The 21,601-nt window shown below is 46.2% G+C and overlaps 2 protein-coding genes and 1 long non-coding RNA gene across 4 annotated transcripts in view; 1 reads left to right on the top strand and 2 right to left on the bottom strand.

Moving 5' to 3' along the window:
- The window catches only part of LOC129134284 (uncharacterized), a 77,780-nt gene extending 76,297 nt beyond the window's left edge, over positions 1-1,483 (bottom strand). Inside the window, exons 1-2 of the mRNA XM_077193231.1 lie at positions 1,389-1,483; positions 1,215-1,294 (exon numbers count right to left, since the gene is read on the bottom strand). Coding sequence (XP_077049346.1) covers positions 1,215-1,294; positions 1,389-1,483 — 175 coding nt within the window. The remainder of the gene's footprint in view (positions 1-1,214; positions 1,295-1,388) is intronic.
- A 783-nt stretch (positions 1,484-2,266) lies between these two features.
- The window catches only part of FUS (FUS RNA binding protein), a 36,650-nt gene continuing 17,315 nt past the window's right edge, over positions 2,267-21,601 (bottom strand). The window contains 10 exon segments of the mRNA XM_077193230.1: positions 2,267-2,324; positions 3,941-3,956; positions 3,959-4,078; positions 6,550-6,641; positions 8,397-8,505; positions 9,592-9,614; positions 9,802-9,880; positions 12,025-12,154; positions 16,179-16,285; positions 19,676-19,976. Coding sequence (XP_077049345.1) covers positions 2,285-2,324; positions 3,941-3,956; positions 3,959-4,078; positions 6,550-6,641; positions 8,397-8,505; positions 9,592-9,614; positions 9,802-9,880; positions 12,025-12,154; positions 16,179-16,285; positions 19,676-19,976 — 1,017 coding nt within the window. The 3' untranslated portion in view covers positions 2,267-2,284.
- Positions 4,166-5,001, top strand: LOC143691932 (uncharacterized). 2 transcript variants are annotated; one of them, XR_013179729.1, is made up of 3 exons: positions 4,166-4,245; positions 4,543-4,593; positions 4,927-5,001. It is a non-coding gene; the product is annotated as an uncharacterized LOC143691932 (long non-coding RNA). The 2 variants fall into 2 exon arrangements; XR_013179730.1 differs by lacking the exon at positions 4,927-5,001 and adding an exon at positions 4,728-4,751 and having other exon boundaries at positions 4,543-4,614.

The raw sequence follows: 21,601 nt of genomic DNA, 5'->3' as shown, positions 1-21,601 counted from the left end.
CCCCAAAATCCCCTCACGGTTCCTCCCCCAAATCCCCTCAGGATTCCCGCCCGCAGTCCCCTCACATTTCTCTCCAAAACCCCCAAAAAATCCCCTCAGGATTCCCTAAAAAACCCCTCAAATCCTCACAGGATACCCCCAAAATCCTCTAAAATCCCCCTCAAACTCCTCCAAATCCCCTCAGAACCCCCAAATCCTTCGGCCACCCCGAATTCCCTCAGACACCCTAAATTCCCCTCACGATTCCCGCCAAAATCCCCTCAGGATCGCCCGTTAAAATCCCCTCAAGTTTCTGTCCCCAAACCCCCCAATCCCTACAGAACCCTCCTAAATCTTTTAAGACTCCCCCAAATCTTTTCAGAGGCCGCAAATCCCCTCAGAATCTTTTTATCCTCCTCACAATTCCTGCCCAAGCCCCTCACGATCCCCCGGTAAAATCTCCTCACGATTCTCTCTCAAGTCTCCCTAAATTCCCTCAGACTGTCCCAAATCCCCTCGGACTCCCCCAGATCCCCTCAGATTCCTCCAAAATCCCTTCACACACCCCCAAATCCCCTCAGAACCCTCCTAAATCCCCTCTGATACCCCCCAAAATCCTTTCAGGCACCCCAAATCCCCTCAGACTCTCCTTAGTCGCCTCAGGATTGCCGCCAGAATCTCCTCACGATTCTCTGGCAAAAATCCTCTCACGATTCCGTCCCAAATCCCCTCAAAACCCCCTTAAAACCCCTCAGTACCCCCTAAAACTCCTCAGACCTCCCCAATCCCCTCAGACTCCTCCAAATCCCCTCAAACACCCTCAATCCCTCAGACTCTCCTTGATCCCCTCACGATTCCCGCCAAAATCCCCTGACGACTCCCTGCTAAAATCACCTCACGATTCCGTCCCAAATCCCCTCAAAACCACTCAATACCCCCTAAAAACCCCCTAAACGCCTCAGGATCTCCCTGAAATCCCCTCAGACTGCCCCAAATCCCCTCAAACTGCCCCAAATCGCCTCTCACCGCTCGGCAGCAGCAGCGGTAGCAGCAGCAGCAGCGGCAGCAGTGCCGGCCCCGCTCCGGGCCCCGCTCTCGGCTCCCGCCGCCGCCTCCTCATCGCTCCTGGGCCGCTGTGGCCGCCGGCACCTTCCGGCCCCCCCCCGTGTCCCCTCACCTAAAGGCGGCCCCGCCCCGTGTACCTGTCCGGAATCTGCCGCCGCCACACCCCTCACCTGGCCGCCGGCACGCCCCTGCTACCCGGCCAGGCACTTCCTGCCCTCCCGCACCTGCGCTGAGGCCGCGGTTCCCGTACCTGGCCGGGGATCGGCCGCCCCTCTCACCTGAGTGCGCTCACGGCGCCACGGTTTGGTTGGGAAGTCGCTGCTCCCGCACACCTGAACAGGTACCCGAGCTCCCGCCACCTGTAGGGGCACCTGCGGCCCCTCATGGCCGCGGCCCCACAGCGAGGCCGCCGTGGGGAATTCACGCCCTCATTGGCCATTTACGGGCAAGCCACGCCCCCTAAACTGAAAGGAAATACCTAAACCACGCCCCCAGCAACCATTTATGGGCAAACCACGCCCCCAGTAACCACTTACGGTCAAACCACGCCTCAAACTAAACTGAAAGCCCTAAACCACGCCCCCAATAACCATTTATGGTCAAGCCACGCCTCTTAAAGTTAATAGGAAATCCTAAACCACGCCCCTCAAACTAAACAGGCAAACCTGAACCGCCCCCAGAAATTTATGGAAAAGCCACGCCCATTATGCAAATTAACAATTCAAATCAACACTTCTGAAACTGAAAGGTGCGCAAGCCACGCCCCGCAGTACATTTATGGCAAATGCACGCCCTTTATGCTAATTAAGAAAAAAAATTCAAGTCCAGTTTTAAGTAGTAAAGCCACGCCCCACACTCCATTTATGGTCATACCACGCCCATTATGCATATTAACCCACCGTGCCCCCTTAAAGGGCCCCCGTCCTTATTCAAGTGCCCTGCCCATCATGACATCAGCGCTTAATGATCTTGTTAATGAGCTCTCTAATTAACCCCTGGCCGGAAGTGCCTCATTAGGGCAATAATGACCTCACAGAGCACAGCCACGCCCCCCTCCCATCTCCCATCCAATCAGAAGAGGCCCCCAAATCCTTCCCCCAAAATCCCTTTATTGAGAGGGGGGAGGAGAGGGTTAAAAGCAGTGGGTGGGGAGGGGGGAAAGGGGGCGGAGCCAGCGAAGGGGGAGGGGTTTGCAGGGATGGGGGCGGGGCTAATACAAAACGGGGGGTGGGGGAGGGGCTCAGTAGGGCCGCTCGCGTCGGTCCTGCCGGTGGTCGCCCCTGCGGACAGACAGACGGACGGACAATGAGCCGATTCCACCGTCATTAATTAGCGGTTGGCGTTAATTAACGAGATTCATTTACGGCCTGGGATTCCCTGGTCCCATTAAGCAACTTCCAAAGCCCCAAATCTCCTGGTTTTACCCTAAAATTCCCATTATCTCCCCCCCCAAAATCCCCTTTTTTTCCCCCAAAATCCCCATTTTTTTCTTCCCCAAAATCCCCATTTTTTCTTCCCTAAAATCCTCTTTGTTTCCCCCAAAATCACCTTTTTTTTCCCTCCCAAAATCTCATTTTTTCCACCATTCCCCCCCAATCCCATTTTTTTCCCATCATTTTTCCCCCCCAAAATCCCATTTTTTCCCTGCATTTTATCCTCAAAATCCAATTTTTCCCCCTATTTTCCTCCCCCAAAATCCCCATTTCTCCCCTCCCCCAAATCCCCATTTTCCCCGCCAGTTTTTCCCCCCAAAATCCCCGTTTTTTCCCAAAATCCCCATTTTCCCCCCCATTTTTCCCCCCAAATTCCCTGGTTTTTCCCAAAATCCCCATTTTTTTCCCTGGTTTTTCCCCCCAAAATCCCATGTTTTTACCCCAAATCCCGGGTTTTTCCCCCCAAAATCCCCATGTTTTTTTTCCCAAATTCCCCATTTTTCCACCCCAAAATCCCTGTGTTTCTTGCCCCAAAATCCCTGTGGTTTTTTACCCCAAAATCCCCGTGTTTTTTTCACCAAATCCCCGGTTTTTCACCCCAAAATCCCCGTGTTTTTTTTCCCAAATCCCCCATTTTTCACCCCAAAATCACCATGTGTTTTTCTCCCCAAATTTCCCATTTTTCACCCCAAAATCCCCATGTGTTTTTCCCCCGAAATTCCCCATTTTTCACCCCAAAATCCCCATCTTTTTTCCCAAATTCCTCATTTTTCCCCCCAAAATCCCCATGTGTTTTTCCCCCCAACCTCCCCTGTGTTTTTCCCCAAAATCCCCATTTTTTCCCTGGTTTTTCCCCCCAAAATCCCCGTGTTTTTTTCCCCCAGAATTCCCCATTTTTCACCCCAAAATCCCCATGTGTTTTTCCGCCCAAATTCCCCATTTTTCACCCCAAAATCCCCATGTTTTTTTCCCCAAATCCCAAGTTTTTAAGCCCAAAATCCCTGTGGTTTTTTAACCCCAAAATCCCCGTGTTTTTTTCCCCAAATCCCCGGTTTTTCACCCAAAATCCCCGCTGTGTTTTTTTCCCAAATTCCCCATTTTCCCCCCAAAATCCCCATGTTTTTTCCCAAATCCCAGGATTTTTCCCCCCAAAATCCCTGTTTTTTTCCCGAAATCCCATTTTTCCCCCTAACCCCCCCGCTGTATTTTTTCCCAAATTCCCCGCTTTTCCCCCCAAAATCCCCATGTTTCTTTCCCAAATTCCCCATTTTTGCCCCCAAACCACCCATTTTTCCCAAATCCCTGGTTTTTCCCCCCAACCTCTCCTGTGTTTTTTCCCAAAATCCCCATTTTTAACCTGGTTTTTCCCCCCAAACCCCCCATTTTCCCCAAATTCCCCATTTTCCCCCCAAACCCCCCATTTTTTCCCAAATCCCCCATTTTTCCCCCCAATTTCTCTTTACCTGCTGTCCATCTTGCCGGCCCGAAGCCGCCCCGGTCGCCTCCTCGGCCGCCCCTGAAGCCGCCGCGGTCGCCGCGGCCCCGGAACCCGCCCCGGTCAAAGCCCCCGCGGCCGCCGCGCCGGTCCTCGAACCCTCCACCTGTGGGACAGGTGAGATACAGGTGTGTACAGGTGTGTAACAGTGATACAGGTGTGTACAGGTGTGATACAGGTGTGATACAGGTGTGATTGTGCCCACCCAACCCGCCCCGGTCAAAGCCCCCGCGGCCGCCGCGCCGGTCCTCGAACCCTCCACCTGTGGGACAGGTGTGTAAAGGTGTGCAAAGATGAGATACAGATGTGTAAATGTGAGATACAGGTGTGATACAGGTGTGCCCAACCCGCCCCGGTCAAAGCCCCCGCGGCCGCCGCGCCGATCCTCGAACCCCCCACCTGTACAGGTGAGATACAGGTGTGTACAGGTGTGTAAATGTGTGTGACAGTGATACAGGTGTGATACAGGTGAGATACAGGTGTGCCCACCCGCCCCGGTCAAAGCCCCCGCGGCCGCCGCGCCGGTCCTCGAACCCTCCACCTGTACAGGTGAGATACAGGTGTGTAAAGGTGTGATACAGGTGTGATACAGGTGTGTAAATGTGTGTAACAGTGATACAGGTGTGTACAGGTGTGATACAGGTGTGATTGTGCCCACCCAACCCGCCCCGGTCAAAGCCCCCGCGGCCGCCACGCCGGTCCTCGAAACCCCCACCTGTACAGGTGAGATACAGGTGAGATACAGGTGTACAAAGGTGTGTACAGGTGTGATACAGGTGAGATACAGGTGTGTACAGGTGTGATAGAGGTGTGATAGAGGTGTGATAGAGGTGAGATACAGGTGTGACTGTGCCCACCCAACCCGCCCCAGTCAAAGCCCCCGCGGCCGCCGCGCCGGTCCTCGAACCCTCCACCTGTACAGGTGTGTAAAGGTGAGATACAGGTGAGATACAGGTGTGATACAGGTGTGATACAGGTGTGTAAATGTGTGTAACAGTGATACAGGTGTGATACAGGTGTGTAACAGTGATACAGGCGTGTACAGGTGTGATACAGGTGTGACTGTGCCCACCCAACCCGCCCCGGTCAAAGCCCCCGCGGCCGCCGCGCCGGTCCTCGAAACCCCCACCTGTACAGGTGAGATACAGGTGAGATACAGGTGTGTACAGGTGTGATACAGGTGTGTACAGGTGTGATACAGGTGTGTAACAGTGATACAGGTGTGTACAGGTGTGTAAAGGTGAGATACAGGTGGGACACAGGTAACACGTGTGACACAGCTGATACAGGTGTGTCCCACCCGTACCCATGGGGTTTAGGTGTAGTATGGGTGTATTTTGGGTGTTATTTTGGGTGTATTTTGGGTGTATTTCAGGTCTATTTCAGGAGTGTTTCAGGAGTGTTTCAGGTGCATTTCGTGTGTATTTCGGGTCTATTTTGGGTGTATTTCAGGTGTGTGTCAGGTGTATTCCAGGTGTTCCATCCTTACCCATGTGGTTTGGATGTATTTTGGGTGTATTTCAGGTGTAGTTTAGCCGTATTTTGGGTGGATTTCAGGTACATTTCAGGTGTTATTTTGGGTGTATTTTAGGTGCATTCTGGGTACATTTCAGGCATTATTTTGGGTGTGTTTTTGGTGGATTTTGGGTGTGTTTCCCGTACATTTCAGGTGTTATTTTGGGTGTCTTTAGGTGCATTTTGGGTGGATTTTGGGTGTATTTCAGGCGTTATTTTGGATGTGTTTAGGTGCCATTTTGGGTGTATTTCAGGTGTGTGTCAGGTGTATTTTGGGTGTATTTTGTGTGTATTTTGGGTGCATTTTGGCTGTATTTCAGGTGTTATTTCAGGTGCATTTTGGCTGTATTTTGGGTGTATTTCGTGTGTATTTCAGGTGTTATTTTGGGTGTATTTTGGGTGCATTTCCTATGTATTTCGTGTGTATTTCAGGTGTTATTTCGGGTGTATTTTGGGTGTATTTCGGGTGTATTTCAGGTGTTATTTTGGGTGTATTTCGTGTGTATTTCAGGTGTATTTCAGTTGTATTTTGGGTGTTATTTTGGGTGTATTTCGTGTGCATTTCAGTTGTATTTCGCGTGTTATTTTGGCTGTATTTTGGGTGTATTTCGGGTGTATTTCAGGTGTTATTTCAGGTGCATTTTGGCTGTATTTCAGGTGTATTTCGGGTGTATTCTGTGTGTATTTCAGGTGTTATTTTGGGTGTATTTCGTGTGTATTTCAGGTGTATTTCAGTTGTATTTTGGGTGTTATTTTGGGTGTATTTCGTGTGCATTTCAGTTGTATTTCGCGTGTTATTTTGGCTGTATTTCGTGTGCATTTCGTGTGTATTCTGCGTGTACCCCATCCTTACCCATGTGGTTTAGGTGTATCTCAGGTGTATTTCAGGTGTTATTTTGGGTGTGTTTTAGGTGTATTTCGTGTGTATTTCGTGTGCATTTCGTGTGCATTTCATGTGTACCCCATCCTTACCCATGTGGTTTCCTCCTCCTCCTCCTCCTCCTCCTCCTCCTCCTCCTCCTCGGCCGCCGCCCCCCGGGTACTTCCCGGCCCCGCCCCCGCCCAGGTGAGGCCCCCCGGGCCCCCCCTCGGGTTTGGGGGCCTTGCATTGGTTGCACTCGTTCCGCCACGAGAAGTTCATGTTCTCACACGCCCTGCGGGAATGCAGAGGTGGTGACGTCAGCGGTGACGTCATCGCGCCGCCGGTGATGTCATAGAGAGGGGATGCAAGGGTGATCCCATCCTGGTTTGTCCCAGTCCCGCCCAGTTTGTCCCAGTTTGCCCCAGTTCCCCCAATCCCATCCCAGTCCCTCCCATTCCCAATTCCATTCCCAGTTTGTCCCAGTCCCCTCCCAGTTCATCCCAGTTTATCCCAGTTCCGCCAATCCCCTCCCAGTTCATCCCAATTCCCTCCCAGTTGATCCCAGTTCCCCCAATCCCCTCCCAGTTGATCCCAGTTGATCCCAGTTCCCCCAATCCTGTCCCAGTTCATCCCAAACCCCTCCCAGTTTCTCCAATCCCTTCCCAGTCCCTCCCAGTTTATCCCAGTTCATCCCAATTCATTCCAATCCCTGCCCAGTTCATCCCAATCCTTTCCAATCCCATCCCAGTCCCTCCCAGTTCATCCCAATCCCATTCCCAGTTTATCCCATTCCCAGTTTGTCCTGGTTTATCCCAGTTCCATCCCAGTCCCCTCCCAGTTTGTCCCAGTTCATCCCAGTTCCCCCAATCCCCTCCCATTCCCATTCCCAGTCCCTCCCAGTTCATCCCATTCCCAATTCCATTCCCAGTTTGTCCCAGTCCCCTCCCAGTTTATCCCAGTTCCCCCAATCCCTGCCCAGTTCATCCCAAACCCCTCCCAGTTCCTCCAATCCCTTCCCAGTCCCTCCCAGTTTATCCCAGTTCATCCCAATCCTTTCCAATCCCCTCCCAGTTCATCCCAATCCTTTCCAATCCCCTTCCCAGTTCATCCCAGTTCATCCCAATCCCATTCCCAGTTTATCCCATTCCCAGTTTGTCCTGGTTTATCCCATTTCCATCCCAGTCCCTCCCAGTTTGTCCCAGTTTATCCCAGTTCCCCCAATCCCATCCCATTCCCATTCCCAGTCCCTCCCATTCCCAATTTCATTCCCAGTTTGTCCCAGTTCCCTCCCAGTTTGTCCCAGTTCCCCCAATCCCCTCCCAGTTCATCCCAGTTCATCCCAATCACCTCCCAGTTCATCCCAGTTCCCCCAATCCCTTCCCTGTTTGTCCCAGTTCATCCCAGTTCCCCCAATCCCTTCCCAGTCCCTCCCATTCCCAGTTCAATTCCCAGTTCATCCCAGTCCAATCCCAGTCCATCCCAGTCTATCCCATTCCATTCCCATTCCCAGTCCATCCCAGTCTATCCCATTCCCATTCCCAGTTCATCCCAGTCTATCCCATTCCCATTCCCAGTTTATCCCAGTATCTATTCCCAGTTTATCCCAGTTTATCCCAGTTCATTCCCATTTTGTGTCACTCACGGGTTTGGGCATTTCCAGTCCCATTCCCATTCCCATTCCCAGTTTATCCCAGTCTATCCCAGTATCCATTCCCAGTCTATCCCAGTATATCCCAGTATCTCTCACTCATGGGTTTGGGCATTTCCAGTCCCAGTCCCATTCCCAGTCTATCCCAGTATCCATTCCCAGTATCCATTCCCAGTTTATCCCATTATATCCCAGTATCCATTCCCAGTATCCATTCCCAGTATCCATTCCCAGTCTATCCCAGTATCCATTCCCAGTTTGTTTCACTCACGGGTTTGGGCATTTCCAGTCCCATTCCCATTCCCAGTCTATCCCAGTATCTATTCCCAGTTTATCCCAGTATCCATTCCCAGTTTATCCCAGTTTATCCCAGTCTATCCCAGTATCTCCCCCACTCACGGGTTTGGGCATTTCCAGTCCCCCGCTCTCTGCTGGGCCCCTCCCCCTCCCGTGAAGCCTCCGCGGCCGCCGGAGCCCCCGGAGCCGAACCCGCCCCGGCCCATGGGGCCTGGAAAATGGGGTGAAAAACGGAGATTTTGGTTAAAAACGGGGAAAAATGGGGATTTTGGGGGGAAAAATGGGGATTTTGGTAAAAAAAATGGGGTGAAAAACGGGGATTTTGGGGTTAAAAATGGGAAAAAATGGGGATGAATGAACCCGCCCTGGGACATGGGGCCTGGAAAATGGGGTGAAAAACGGGGATTTTGGTTAAAAATGGAGATTTTGGTAAATAATGGGGATGGCCGAACCCGCCCCGGCCCATGGGGCCTGCAAATATTGGGGTGAAAAACGGGGATTTTGGTTAAAAATGGAGATTTTGGTAAATAATGGGGATGGCCGAACCCGCCCCGGCCCATGGGGCCTGCAAATATTGGGGTGAAAAACGGAGATTTTGGTTAAAAATGGAGATTTTGGTAAATAATGGGGATGGCCGAACCCGCCCCGGCCCAATGGGGCCTGGAAAATGGGGTGAAAAACGGGGATTTTGGTTAAAAACGGGAAAAACGGGGATTTTGGGGAGAAAAATGGGGATTTTGGGGGGAAAAATGGGGATTTTGGTTAAAAAAAATGGGGTGAAAAACGGGGATTTTGGGGTTAAAAATGGGAAAAAATGGGGATGAATGAACCCGCCCTGGGACATGGGGCCTGGAAATATTGGGGTGAAAATCGGGGATTTTGGTTAAAAATGGGAAAAATGGGGATTTTGGGGGGGAAAATGGGGATTTTGGGGTTAAAAACGGGAAAAAATGGGGATGTATGAACCTGTCCTGGGACATGGGGCCTGGAAATAATGGGGTGAAAAACGGGGATTTTGGTTAAAAATGGGGATTTTTGGGGGGAAAAATGGGGATTTTGGGGGGAAAAAACGGGGATTTTTGGGGGGGAAAATGAGATTTTGGTTAAAAATGGGGATGAATGAATCCAACCCTGGGACATGGGGCCTGGAAATATTGGGGTGAAAAACGGAGATTTTGGTTAAAAATGGGAAAAATGGGGATTTTGGGGTGAATTCAGGGTTTTTGGGGTGAAATTTGGGGGTTTTTGGGTCAGAAAGGTTCATTTTGGGGTGAAATTGGGTGGTTTTGGGTCTCACCTCCCCGTCCCCGGCTGCCCCCGCCCCGGGTGAAATTTGGGGGTTTTTGGGTCACAAAGGTTCATTTTGGGGTGAATTCGGGGTTTTTGGGGTGAAATTGGGGGTTTTGGGACAGAAAGGTTCATTTTGGGGTGCGTTTGGGGGTTTTTGGGGTGAATCCGGGGGTTTTTGGGCCAGAAATGTTCATTTTTGGGGTGAATTTGGGGTTTTTTGCCGCCCCCGCCCCGGGTGAAATCCGCTCGGCGCGTGGCGAACGAGACCTTGATGGGGTTCCCGGAGAACTCCTTGCCTGGGGGGGAAAATAATGGGGGAAAAATAATGGGAATTAGTGGGGAAAAATATGGGGATTATTGGGGGAAAATATTGGGGATTATTGGGGGAAAATATTGGGAATTATTGGGAAAAATATTGGGGATTATTGGGGAAAAATATTGGGGATTATTGGGGAAAATATTGGGAATATTGGGGAAAATATTGGGGATTATTGGGGAAAAATATGGGAATTATGGGGGAGAAAATAGGGGAATTATGGGGGAAAATATGGGAATTATTGGGGAAAAAAATGGCGATTATGGGGGAAAAAAACTGGGAATATTGGGGGAAAAATATGGGAATTATTGGGGAGAAAATAGGAGAATTATGGGGAAAATATAGGAATTAGTGGGGAAAAATATTGGGGATTATTGGGGAAAAATAATGGGAATATTGGGGGAAAATATGGGAATTATTGGGGAAAAATATTGGGGATTATGGGGGAAAAATATGGGAATTATTGGGGAAAAATATTGGGGATTATTGGGGAAAATATTGGGGATTATTGGGGGAAAATATTGGGGATTATTGGGGAAAAATAATGGGAATATTGGGGATAAATATTGGGAATATTGGGGAAAAAATAGGGGAATTATTGGGAAAAATTATAAGAGATTATGAGGGAAAAATAATGGGAATATTGGGGAAAAATATTGGGATATTGGGGAAAAAAAGGGAAATTATTGGGGGAAAAATATTGGGAATATTGGGGAAAAAATGGGGATTATTAGGGAAAAATATGGGAATTATTGGGGAGAAAATAGGGGAATTATGGGGGAGAAAATAGGGGAATTATGGGGGAAAATATGGGAATTATTGGGGAAAATATGGGGATTATTGGGAAAAATTATTGGGGATTATTGGGGAAAAATGGGGATTCTGGGATTTTTGGAATTTTGGGATCAGGGGTTTCGGGGATTTGGGAATTTTAGGGATTTTGGGATCAGGAGTTTTAAGAATTTCAGGAATTGTTCAAATTTCGGGATCAGGGATTTCAGGGATTTCGGGATCAGGGATTTCAGGAATTTTGGGCTCAGGGATTTCAGGAATTTCAGGATCAGGGATTTCAGGAATTTCAGCAATTTTGGGATCCGGAATTTTGTGAATTTCGGTAATTTTGGGATCCGGAATTTTGGGAATTTCGGATCAGGATTTTGGGAATTTCAGGATTTCGGGCTCAGGGATTTTGGGATTTTCGGGAATTTCGGGATCCGGAATTTCGGTCATTTCGGGATCAGGGATTTTGGGAATTTCAGGATTTTTGGGCTCAGGGATTTTGGGGATTTTGGGGATCCGGGATTTTGGAATTTCGGGATCAGGGATTTTGGGAATTTCAGGATTTTAGGATCAGGGATTTGGGGATTTCGGGGATCCGGGATTTCGGTCATTTCGGGATCGGGGATTTTGGGAATTTCAGGATTTTGGGATCAGGGATTTCAGGAAATTCGGTAATTTTGAGATCAGGGATTTCGTGAATTTCAGTAATTTTGGGAGTTTCGGGATTGGGTATTTCTGTAATTTCGGGATCCGAAATCTTGTGAATTTCGGTCATTTCGGGATCAGGATTTCGGGAATTTTGGGAATTTCAGGTTTTGGGATCAGGATTTCAGGAAGTTTGGGATCAGGGATTTCAGGAATTTTGGGATCAAGATTTCAGGAATTTCAGTAATTTCGATATCAGGAATTTCAGTAATTCTGGGATTAGAGATTTCAGTCAATTTGGGCTCAGGGATTTCAGGAATTTCAGAAATTTTGGGATCAGGGATTTCAGGAATTTTGGGCTCAGGGATTTCAGGAACTTCGAGATCAGGGATTTCAGGAATTTCAGCAATTTTGGGATCCGGAATTTTGTGAATTTCGGTAATTTTGGGATCCGGAATTTTGGGAATTTCGGGATCAGGGATTTGGGGAATTTCAGTCATTTTGGGATCTGGAATTTTGGGATCAAGGATTTCGGGAATTTTGGGATCAGGGATTTTGGGAATTTCAGTCATTTCGGGATCTGGAATTTTGGGATCCGGGATTTTGGTCATTTCGGGGATCACGGATTTTGGGAATTTCAGGATTTCGGGCTCAGGGATTCCGGGAATGTTGGGAATTTGGGAATTCCGTGAGCCTGACCGTCGAACCAGTCGATGGCGGCCTTGGCCGAGGGGGGGTCGTCGAAGGACACGGTGGCCTCGCCCTTGAGCTTCCCGGTCTCACGGTCGGTGTAGAGATTGATCATGGGCTGGCCCGTCTTCTTGTTGGTCTGGGGAGTGACCAGAGTGACCATCACTGACCACTGAGTGACCACAGAGTGACCACAGAGTGACCAGAGTGACCATCAGTGACCAATGAGTGACCACTGACCAGTGAGTGACCAATGAGTGACCCTGAGTGAGCACCCATTGATCATGGGCTGGCCCGTCTTCTTGTTGGTCTGGGGACAGAGAGTGACCACTGACTGACCACTGAGTGACCACTGACCACAGAGTGACCACAGAGTGACCAGAGTGACCATCAGTGACCAATGAGTGACCCTGAGTGAGCACACAGTGAGCACCCATTGATCATGGGCTGGCCCGGCTTCTTATTGGTCTGGGGATGGACACAGAGTGACCAGTGAGTGACCACTGAGTGACCACTGACCACAGAGTGACCAGTGAGTGACCACAGAGTGACCAATGAGTGACCATTGAGTGACCCTGAGTGAGCACAGAGTGAGCACAGAGTGAGCACTGAGTGACCCTGAGTGAGCACCCATTGATCATGGGCTGGCCCGTCTTCTTGTTGGTCTGGGGAGTGACCAGAGTGACCACTGAGTGACCAATGAGTGACCAATGAGTGACCACTGACCAGAGAGTGACCATCAGTGACCCTGAGTGACCCTGAGTGAGCACACAGTGAGCACCCATTGATCATGGGCTGGCCCGTCTTCTTGTTGGTCTGGGGATGGACAGAGTGACCAATGAGTGACCAATGAGTGACCAATGACCAGAGAGTGACCACTGAGTGACCAATGATCAGTGAGTGACCAATGAGTGACCCTGAGTGAGCACAGAGTGAGCACCCATTGATCATGGGCTGGCCCGTCTTCTTATTGGTCTGAGGAGAGAAATGGACACAGAGTGACCAGTGAGTGACCATCAGTGACCACTGAGTGACCACTGAGTGACCAATGAGTGACCATCAGTGACCAATGACCAATGGGTGAGCACAGAGTGAGCACAGAGTGAGCACCCATCGATCATGGGCTGGCCCGTCTTCTTATTGGTCTGGGGAGAGAAATGACCACAGAGTGACCACTGAGTGACCAATGAGTGACCAATGACTGACCAGAGTGACCACTGAGTGACCACTGAGTGACCATCAGTGACCAATGACCAATGGGTGAGCACACAGTGAGCACACAGTGAGCACCCATTGATCATGGGCTGGCCCGTCTTCTTATTGGTCTGGGGATGGACACAGAGTGACCACTGAGTGACCACTGACCACAGAGTGACCAATGAGTGACCATCACTGACCAGTGAGTGACCATCAGTGACCAATGAGTGACCCTGAGTGACCAATGAGTGACCACAGTGAGCACCCATTGATCATGGGCTGGCCCGTCTTCTTATTGGTCTGGGGATAGAGAGTGACCAGTGAGTGACCACTGAGTGACCAATGAGTGACCACTGAGTGACCACTGACCACAGAGTGACCACTGAGTGACCCTGAGTGAACAATGAGCACACAGTGAGCACCCATTGATCATGGGCTGGCCCGTCTTCTTATTGGTCTGGGGATGGAAAGAGAGTGACCAATGAGTGACCACTGAGTGACCAGTGAGTGACCACTGACCAGTGAGTGACCAGTGAGTGACCAATGAGTGACCAATGAGTGACCATCAGTGACCAATGGGTGACCAGTGAGTCCAAATGAGTGACCACTGAGTGACCACTGAGTGACCACTGAGTGACCAATGAGTGCAAATGAGTGACCAATGAGTGACCAATGAGTGACCACTGAGTGACCACTGAGTGACCACTGAGTGACCAATGAGTGACCACTGAGTGACCCTGAGTGACCAATGAGTGACCAATGAGTGACCACTGAGTGACCAATAAATGACCACAGAGTGACCAATGAGTGACCAAGGAGTGACCACTGAGTGACTACAGAGTGACCAATGAGTGACCAATGAGTGACCACTGAGTGACCATCAGTGACCACTGAGTGACCAATGAGTGACCAATGAGTGACCACTGAGTGACCAATAAATGACCACAGAGTGACCAATGAGTGACCAAGGAGTGACCACTGAGTGACTACAGAGTGACCAATGAGTGACCAATGAGTGACCACTGAGTGACCATCAGTGACCACTGAGTGACCAATGAGTGACCACAGAGTGACCAATGAGTGACCACTGGAGTGACCATCAGTGACCACTGAGTGACCAATGAGTGACCAATAAATGACCACAGAGTGACCAATGAGTGACCACTGAGTGACCATCAGTGACCACTGAGTGACCATAGAGTGACCACAGAGTGACCAATGAGTGACCACAGAGTGACCACTGAGTGACCAATGGGTGTCCCCAGCTGTCCCCGTCTCCCTCAGGTGTATTTTGGGTGCATTTTGGGTGTCCCTGGGGTCTATTTTGGGGGTTATTTTGGGTGTATTTTGGATGTTATTTCAGGTGTTATTTTGAGTGTATTTCCGGAATTATTTTGGGTGTATTTCCGGAATTATTTTGGGTGTATTTCCAGTATTTTGGGTGTATTTCAGGTGTATTTTGGGTGTGTTTCAGGTGTTATTTCAGGTGTACTTTGAGTGTATTTTGGGTGTTGTTTTGGGGGTATTTTGGATGTTCCTGGGTGTATTTCAGGTGTAATTTCAAGTGTATTTCAGGTATTACTTCAGGTGTTATTTTGGGGATATTTCAGGTGTATTTTGGGTGTATTTTAGGTGTTATTCTGGGTGTACTATGGGTGTATTCTGGGTGGTTTTTTGGGTGTATTTCAGGTGTAATTTCAGGTGTATGTCAGGTGTATTCTGGGTGGTTTTTTTGTCTATTCTGGGTGTATTTCGGGTGGTTTTTTGCGTGTATTTCAGGTGTAATTTCAGGTGTATGTCAGGTGTATTCCGGGTAGTTTTTTTCTCTATTCTGGGTGTATTTCGGGTGTTTTTTGGGTGTATTTCAGGCGTAATTTCAGGTGTATTCCAGGTTTACTCTGGGTATATTTCAGGTATTATTTTGGGTGTATTTCAGGTGTATTTAGGGTATTTTTTGGGTCTATTTCAGGTAGACTCTGGGTGTATTTCGGGTGTATCCTAGGTGTATTCTGGGTGTTTTTTCGGGTGTATTTCGGGTGATTTTTTGGGTGTATCTCAGGTGTATTTTGGGTGTTATTCCGGGTGTATCCCAGGTGTATTTCGGGTGTATTTCGGGTGTATTCTGGGTGTTATTTTGGGGCTATTTTGGGTGAATTCTGGGTCTATTCCAGGTGTATTTCAGGTGTTATTCCAGGTGTACTTTGGGTGTATTTTGGAAATTATTTTTGGGTGTATTTCAGGTATAATCTGGGTGTATTTCAGGTGTAATTTCAGGTGTATTTCAGGTGTGTTTCAGGTGTTTTTTGGGTGTGATTCAGGTGTAATTTTGGGTGCATTCCAGTGTGTCCCAGGTGTATTTCGGGTCTTTTTTTGGGTGTATTTCGGGTGTTTTTTTGGGTGTATCCCAGGTGTATTCCGGGTGTATCTCAGGTGTTATTCCAGGTGTATTCTGGGTGTAATTTCAGGTGTTATTTCAGGTGTATTTCAGGTATTATTTCGGGTGTATCCCGGGTGTATTCTGGGTGTATTTCAGGTGTAATTTCAGGTATTATTTTGGGTGTATTTCAGGTGTATTCCGGGTGTATCCCAGGTTTATTTCAGGTGTAATTTCGGGTGTATTCCGGGTGTTTTTTGGGTGTATTTCAGTGTAATTTCAGGTATTATTTTGGGTGTATTCCGGGTGTATTTCCGGGTGTATTCCGGGTGTATTTCCGGGTGTATTTTTGGGTGTATTTCCGGGTGTATTCCGGGTGTATTTTGGGTGTATTTCCGGGTGTATTTCGGGTGTATTCCGGGTGTATTTTGGGTGTATTTCCGGGTGTATCCCAGGTGTATTTCAGGTGTAATTCCGGGTGTATTCCGGGTGTATTCCCGGTGTTTTTTGGGTGTATTTCCGGGTGTATCCCAGGTGTATTTCCGTGTGTAATTCCGTGTGTATTTCCGGGTGTATTTCCGTGTGTCCCCACCTTGATGATCCCGATCTGTTTGAAGTAATCGGCCACCGACTCGATGGTGACGTTCTCGCCCAGCCCCTGCACGAAGATGGTGTTGTTGTCCGAGTTGTCCTGCTCACCTGAAATTAATGACCCTATTAGTGCTAATTAACATTAATTAGTGTTAATTACTGAGACAAAAATGCTAATAAATCTAATTACCCTAATTAACCCCACCCCAGGGCTCAACAATACCCCTAAGCCCCTCCCCATGTGTTGTTGTCCGAGTTGTCCTGCTCACCTGCAATTAATGACCTAATTAGTGCTAATTAACATTAATTAGCATTAATTATTGAGACAAAAATGCTAATTAACCTAATTAACCCCACCCCAGAGCTCAAAAACAACCCCCAAGCTCCCCCCCATTGATGTTCTCTGAGTTGTCCTGCTCACCTGCAATTCATTACCCAATTAGTGCTAATTAACATTAATTAGTGTTAATTACGGAGACAAAAATGCTAATTAGCCCTAATTAACCCCACCCCAAAACATAACAATGACCCCCAAGCCCCTCCCCATGTGTTGATGTCCGAGTTGTCCTGCTCACCTGCAATTAATGACCTAATTAGTGCTAATTACCGCTAATTAGTGTTAATTACTAAAAGAAAAATGCTAATTAACCTAATTAACCCTAATTAACCCCACCCCAAAACATAACAACAGCCCCCAAGCCCCTCCCCATGTGTTGTTGTCCGAGTTGTCCTGTTCACCTGCAATTCATTACCCAATTAGTGCTAATTAATATTAATTAGTGTTAATTACTGAGAAAAAGAAGCTAATTAACCCTAATTAACCCCACCCCAGGGCTCTAAAACAGCCCCCCAGCCCCTCCCATTGTGTTGTTGTCCGAGTTGTTCTGTTCACCTGCAATTCATTACCTAATTAGTGCTAATTAAAACTAATTACCATTAATTACTGAGACAAAAATGCTAATTAAACCTAATAAACCAAATGAAACCCACCCCAAAACATAACAACAACCCCCAAGCCCCTCCCCATGTGTTGTTCTCTGAGCTGTCCTGCTCACCTGTAATTCATTACCTAATTAGCGCTAATTAGTATTAATTAGCATTAATTACTGAGAGAAAGAAGCCAATTAACCCTAATTAACCCCACCCCAGGACTCTGAAGCAACCTCAAGCCCTTCCCCTATTGCTGTTCTCTGAGTTGTCCTGCTCATCTGTAATTAATGACCTAATTAGCGCTAATTACCGCTAATTAGTGTTAATTACTAAAAGAAAAATGCTAATTAACCTAATTAACCCCACCCCGGGGCTCTAAAACAGCCCCCAAGCCCCTCCCCATGTGCTGTTGTCCGAGTTGTCCTGGTCACCTGAAATTCATTACCCAATTAGTGCTAATTAGCATTAATTAGCATTAATTACTAAAAGAAAAATGCTAATTAACCCTAATTAGCCAAATTAACTCCACCCCAGGGCTCTAAAACAGCCCCCCAGCCCCTCCCCTATTGCTGTTCTCAGTTGTCCTGCTCACCGGTAATTAATTAGCGCTAATTAGCATTAATTAGCAGTAAATACTGAGACAAAAGAAGCCAATTAACCCTAATTAACTCCACCCTAGGGCTCTAAAACAGCCCCCAAGCCCCTCCTCTGTTGCTGTTCTCAGTTGTCCTGCTCACCTGCAATTCATTAGCACTAATTAGCATTAATTAGCGTTAATTACTGAGACACAAAATGCTAATAACCCTAATTAACCCCACCCCGAAACATAACAACCCCCAAGCCCCTCCCATTGCTGTTCTCTGAGTTGTCCTGCTCACCTGCAATTAATTAGTGCTAATTAGCATTAATTAATGTTAATTACAGAGACAAAAAATGCTAATTAACCCCACTCCAGGGCTCTAAAGCAGCCCCCAAGCCCCTCCCCATGTGCTGCTTTCGGAGTCGTCTTGCTCACCTGTAATTAATTAGCGCTAATTAGCATTAATTAGCAGTAAATACTGAGACACAAAATGCTAATTAACCCTAATTAACCCCACCCCAGGGCTCTAAAACAGCCCCCAAGCCCCTCCCCATTGCAGTTCTCTGAGTTGTCCTTCTGACCTGTAATTAATTAGCGCTAATTAGCATTAATTAGCATTAATTACTGAGATATAAAATGCTAATTAACCCTAATTAACCCTAATTAACCCCACCCCAGGGCTCAGCAACAACCCCAAGCCCCTCCCCATGTGTTGTTGTCCAAGTTGTCCTGCTCACCTGTAATTCATTAACCAATTAGTGCTAATTAGCATTAATTTATTAGCTCCAATTTATTCCTAATTACCCAAACCACCCCATTAATTATTCCCAGTAGAATTGTTAATCACCACGGCTAATTAATCCCTTTAATTAACCCCAATCCTGTCCCTTATTATTCATTACATTCCCACCAATTAACCTGCATTAATTACCCCTAATCACCACCAATTAACCCCTCATAAATCCCATTAATTACCACATTAATTACATTAATTAATCCCTTTAATTAACGCCATCCCATTTCTTATTGTTTATTCCCACCAATTAACCTGCATTAATTACTCCTAATCACCACCAATTAACCCTCATAAATCCCATTAATTACCACATTAATTACATTAATCCCTTTAATTAACCCCATCCCATTTCTTATTGTTTATTCCCACCAATTAACCTGCATTAATTACCCCTAATCACCACCAATTAACCCCCCATAAATCCCATTAATTACCACATTAATTTACTTAAACACCACCCATTAATTCTCATTAATCACCTCTAATTACCCCATTAATTATTCTCAGAATTGTTAATCACCACCGCTAATTAATCCCTTCAATTAACCCCAATCCTGTCCCTTATTCTTCATTACATTCCCACCAATTAACCTGCATTAATTACCCCTAATCACCACCAATTAACCCCCCCATAAATCCCATTAATTACCATATTAATTACATTAATTAATCCCTTTAATTAACCCCTATCCCATTTCTTATTGTTTATTCCCACCAATTAACCTGCATTAATTACCCCTAATCACCACCAATTAACCTCCCAAAAATCCCATTAATTACCACATTAATTACCTTGAGCACCACCCATTATTTCTCATTAATCACCTCTAATTACCCCATTATTATTCCCAGAGTTGTTAATCACCACCACTAATTAATCCCTTTAATTAACCCAAATCCCATCCTTTATTAATTACCACAAATTAACCTGCATTAATTACTCCTAATCACCACCAATTAACCCCTCATAAATACCGTTAATTACCACATTAATTACATTAATTAATCCCTTTAATTAACCCCAAACCCATTTCTTATTCTTTCATTCCCACCAATTAATCTGCATTAATTACTCCTAATCACCACCAATTAACCCACATAAATCCCATTAATTACCACATTAATTACCTTGAACACCACCCATTAATTCTCATTAATTACCCCCTAATTAATTAATTAACCCATTAATTACCTGGGTCATGTCTGGGCCCCTGGTCCCGGGGTCCTTTTGGGGCCACACATGAAAAAGAAACACAAATTATGCAAATTAGAGGGCGGGGCTTGGGCAAGACCGACCCAAACCCCGCCCCCCTTTCCTTGGCCCCGCCCCTTCCTGCCCCTCCCGGGCGCCATTTTGGGGGCAAAATCCCCAAATTTGGCACCAAAATTTTGCTTTTTTTCACCTTTTCCCGCCTGAAATTCAAATTCTGGAACCTTCTCCCCAAAAGGCTCCGATTTTTCCCGATTTTCTCCATTTTTAAAATTTTTTTCCCTCAGTTTTTCCCATTTCTTTCAATTTTTCCCTCATTTTTTCTTCATTTTCCTCTTGATTTTTCCCCCTCATTTTTTTTCTCCACCTTTTCAACATTTTTACTCCAGGTTTCCCTCATTATTTACATTTTTTTTTCTTATTTTTACCTTCATTTTCTCCATTTTCCCCTCATTTTTTCCATTTTTCCATCATTTTTTCCACCTTTTTAAAAAAATTTCTCCCATATTTTTCTGATTTTTTCCGTATTTTTCCTTCTTTTTTTTCCATATTTTTCCCCCATTTCCCTTCAATTTTTCTGAATTTTTTCCTGATTTTTTCCCCATTTCTTCCTGAATTTTCCCCTTATTTTTCTCCATTTTCCCCTCATTTTTTCTTCAATTTTTTTTTCCATTTTTCCTGGGGTTTTTTTTCCATTTCCCCTCATTTTTTCTTAAATTTTTTTTCCATTTTTTCCTGGGGTTTTTTTCCATTTTCCCCTCATTTTTTTCCTTAATTTTTTCCATTTTTTTTTCATTTTCCCCCGATTTTTTCTTAAGTTTTTTTGCATTTTTTTCCTGGTATTTTTTCCAGTTTCCCCTCATTTTTCCTTAATTTTTTCCCATTTTTTACTGGGGTTTTTCCCATTTTTTCTCTCCATTTTCCCCTCATTTTTTCCTTAATTTTTTCCATTTTTTTTTTTCCATTTTCCCTTCATTTTTTCTCCATTTTTTTCCTGTTTTTTTTCATTTTCCCCTCATTTTTTCCTTAATTTTCCCCATTTTTTTCCTGGGTTTTTTCTCCATTTTCCCCTCATTTTTTCCTCATTTTTTTCCATTTTATTTTCCATTTCCCCTCATTTTTTCTTTAATTTTTTTCATTTTTTTCTCAATTTTCCCCTCATTTTTTCCTTATTTTTTTCCCATTTTTCTGGTTTTTTTCTCCATTTTTCCCTTAATTTTTCCCTGGGTTTTTTTTTCCATTTTTCCCTCATTTTTTCTTTAATTTCTTCCATTTTTCCTGGGGTTTTTTTCCATTTTCCCCTCATTTTTTCCTCATTTTTTCTCCATTTTTCCTGTTTTTTTCTCCATTTTCTCCTCATTTTTCCTTAATTTTTTCCACTTTTTCCTGGTATTTTTTTCCATTTTCCCCTCATTTTTCCTTAATTTTTTTCCATTTTTCCCGGTATTTTTCCTCCATTTCCCCCATTTTTCCCCTCATTTTTTCCACTTTTTCACCACCAAAAAAATTCACTTTTTTCCCATCGGTTTTGGGTCCACTGCAGCTCCGACCTCACCCCAATTTCGGGGCAATTTCCACCATTTTTGGGGCAATTTCCGCCATTTTTGGGGCAATTTCCGCCATTTTTTTTACCACCAAAACCCTCAAACTCCTCCAAGTCACCGGCGCTTCCACCAAAAACCTCCTGAAATTTGGGGTTTTTCCCCAAAACCACCAAAAATCACCATTTTTTCCACACATGCAGCGTTTTAACCAAAAACCACCTTTTTTTACCCCAAACCCCACCATTTTCACCTCATTTTTCCACCATTTTTACCTCACAAAACCTCATTTTTTTTCACATTTCCATCCCCTAAATTCCGTTTTTCGAGGGATTTTCCCCGCTCAGGAAAAATGGGGGAAAAATCA

Source organism: Agelaius phoeniceus, chromosome 37 (genome assembly GCF_051311805.1).
Source record: "Agelaius phoeniceus isolate bAgePho1 chromosome 37, bAgePho1.hap1, whole genome shotgun sequence".
Lineage (NCBI taxonomy): Eukaryota > Metazoa > Chordata > Aves > Passeriformes > Icteridae > Agelaius > Agelaius phoeniceus.
The sequence above is the reverse complement of the archived record's forward strand: the minus strand, read 5'-3'. Positions and strand labels throughout refer to the sequence as shown.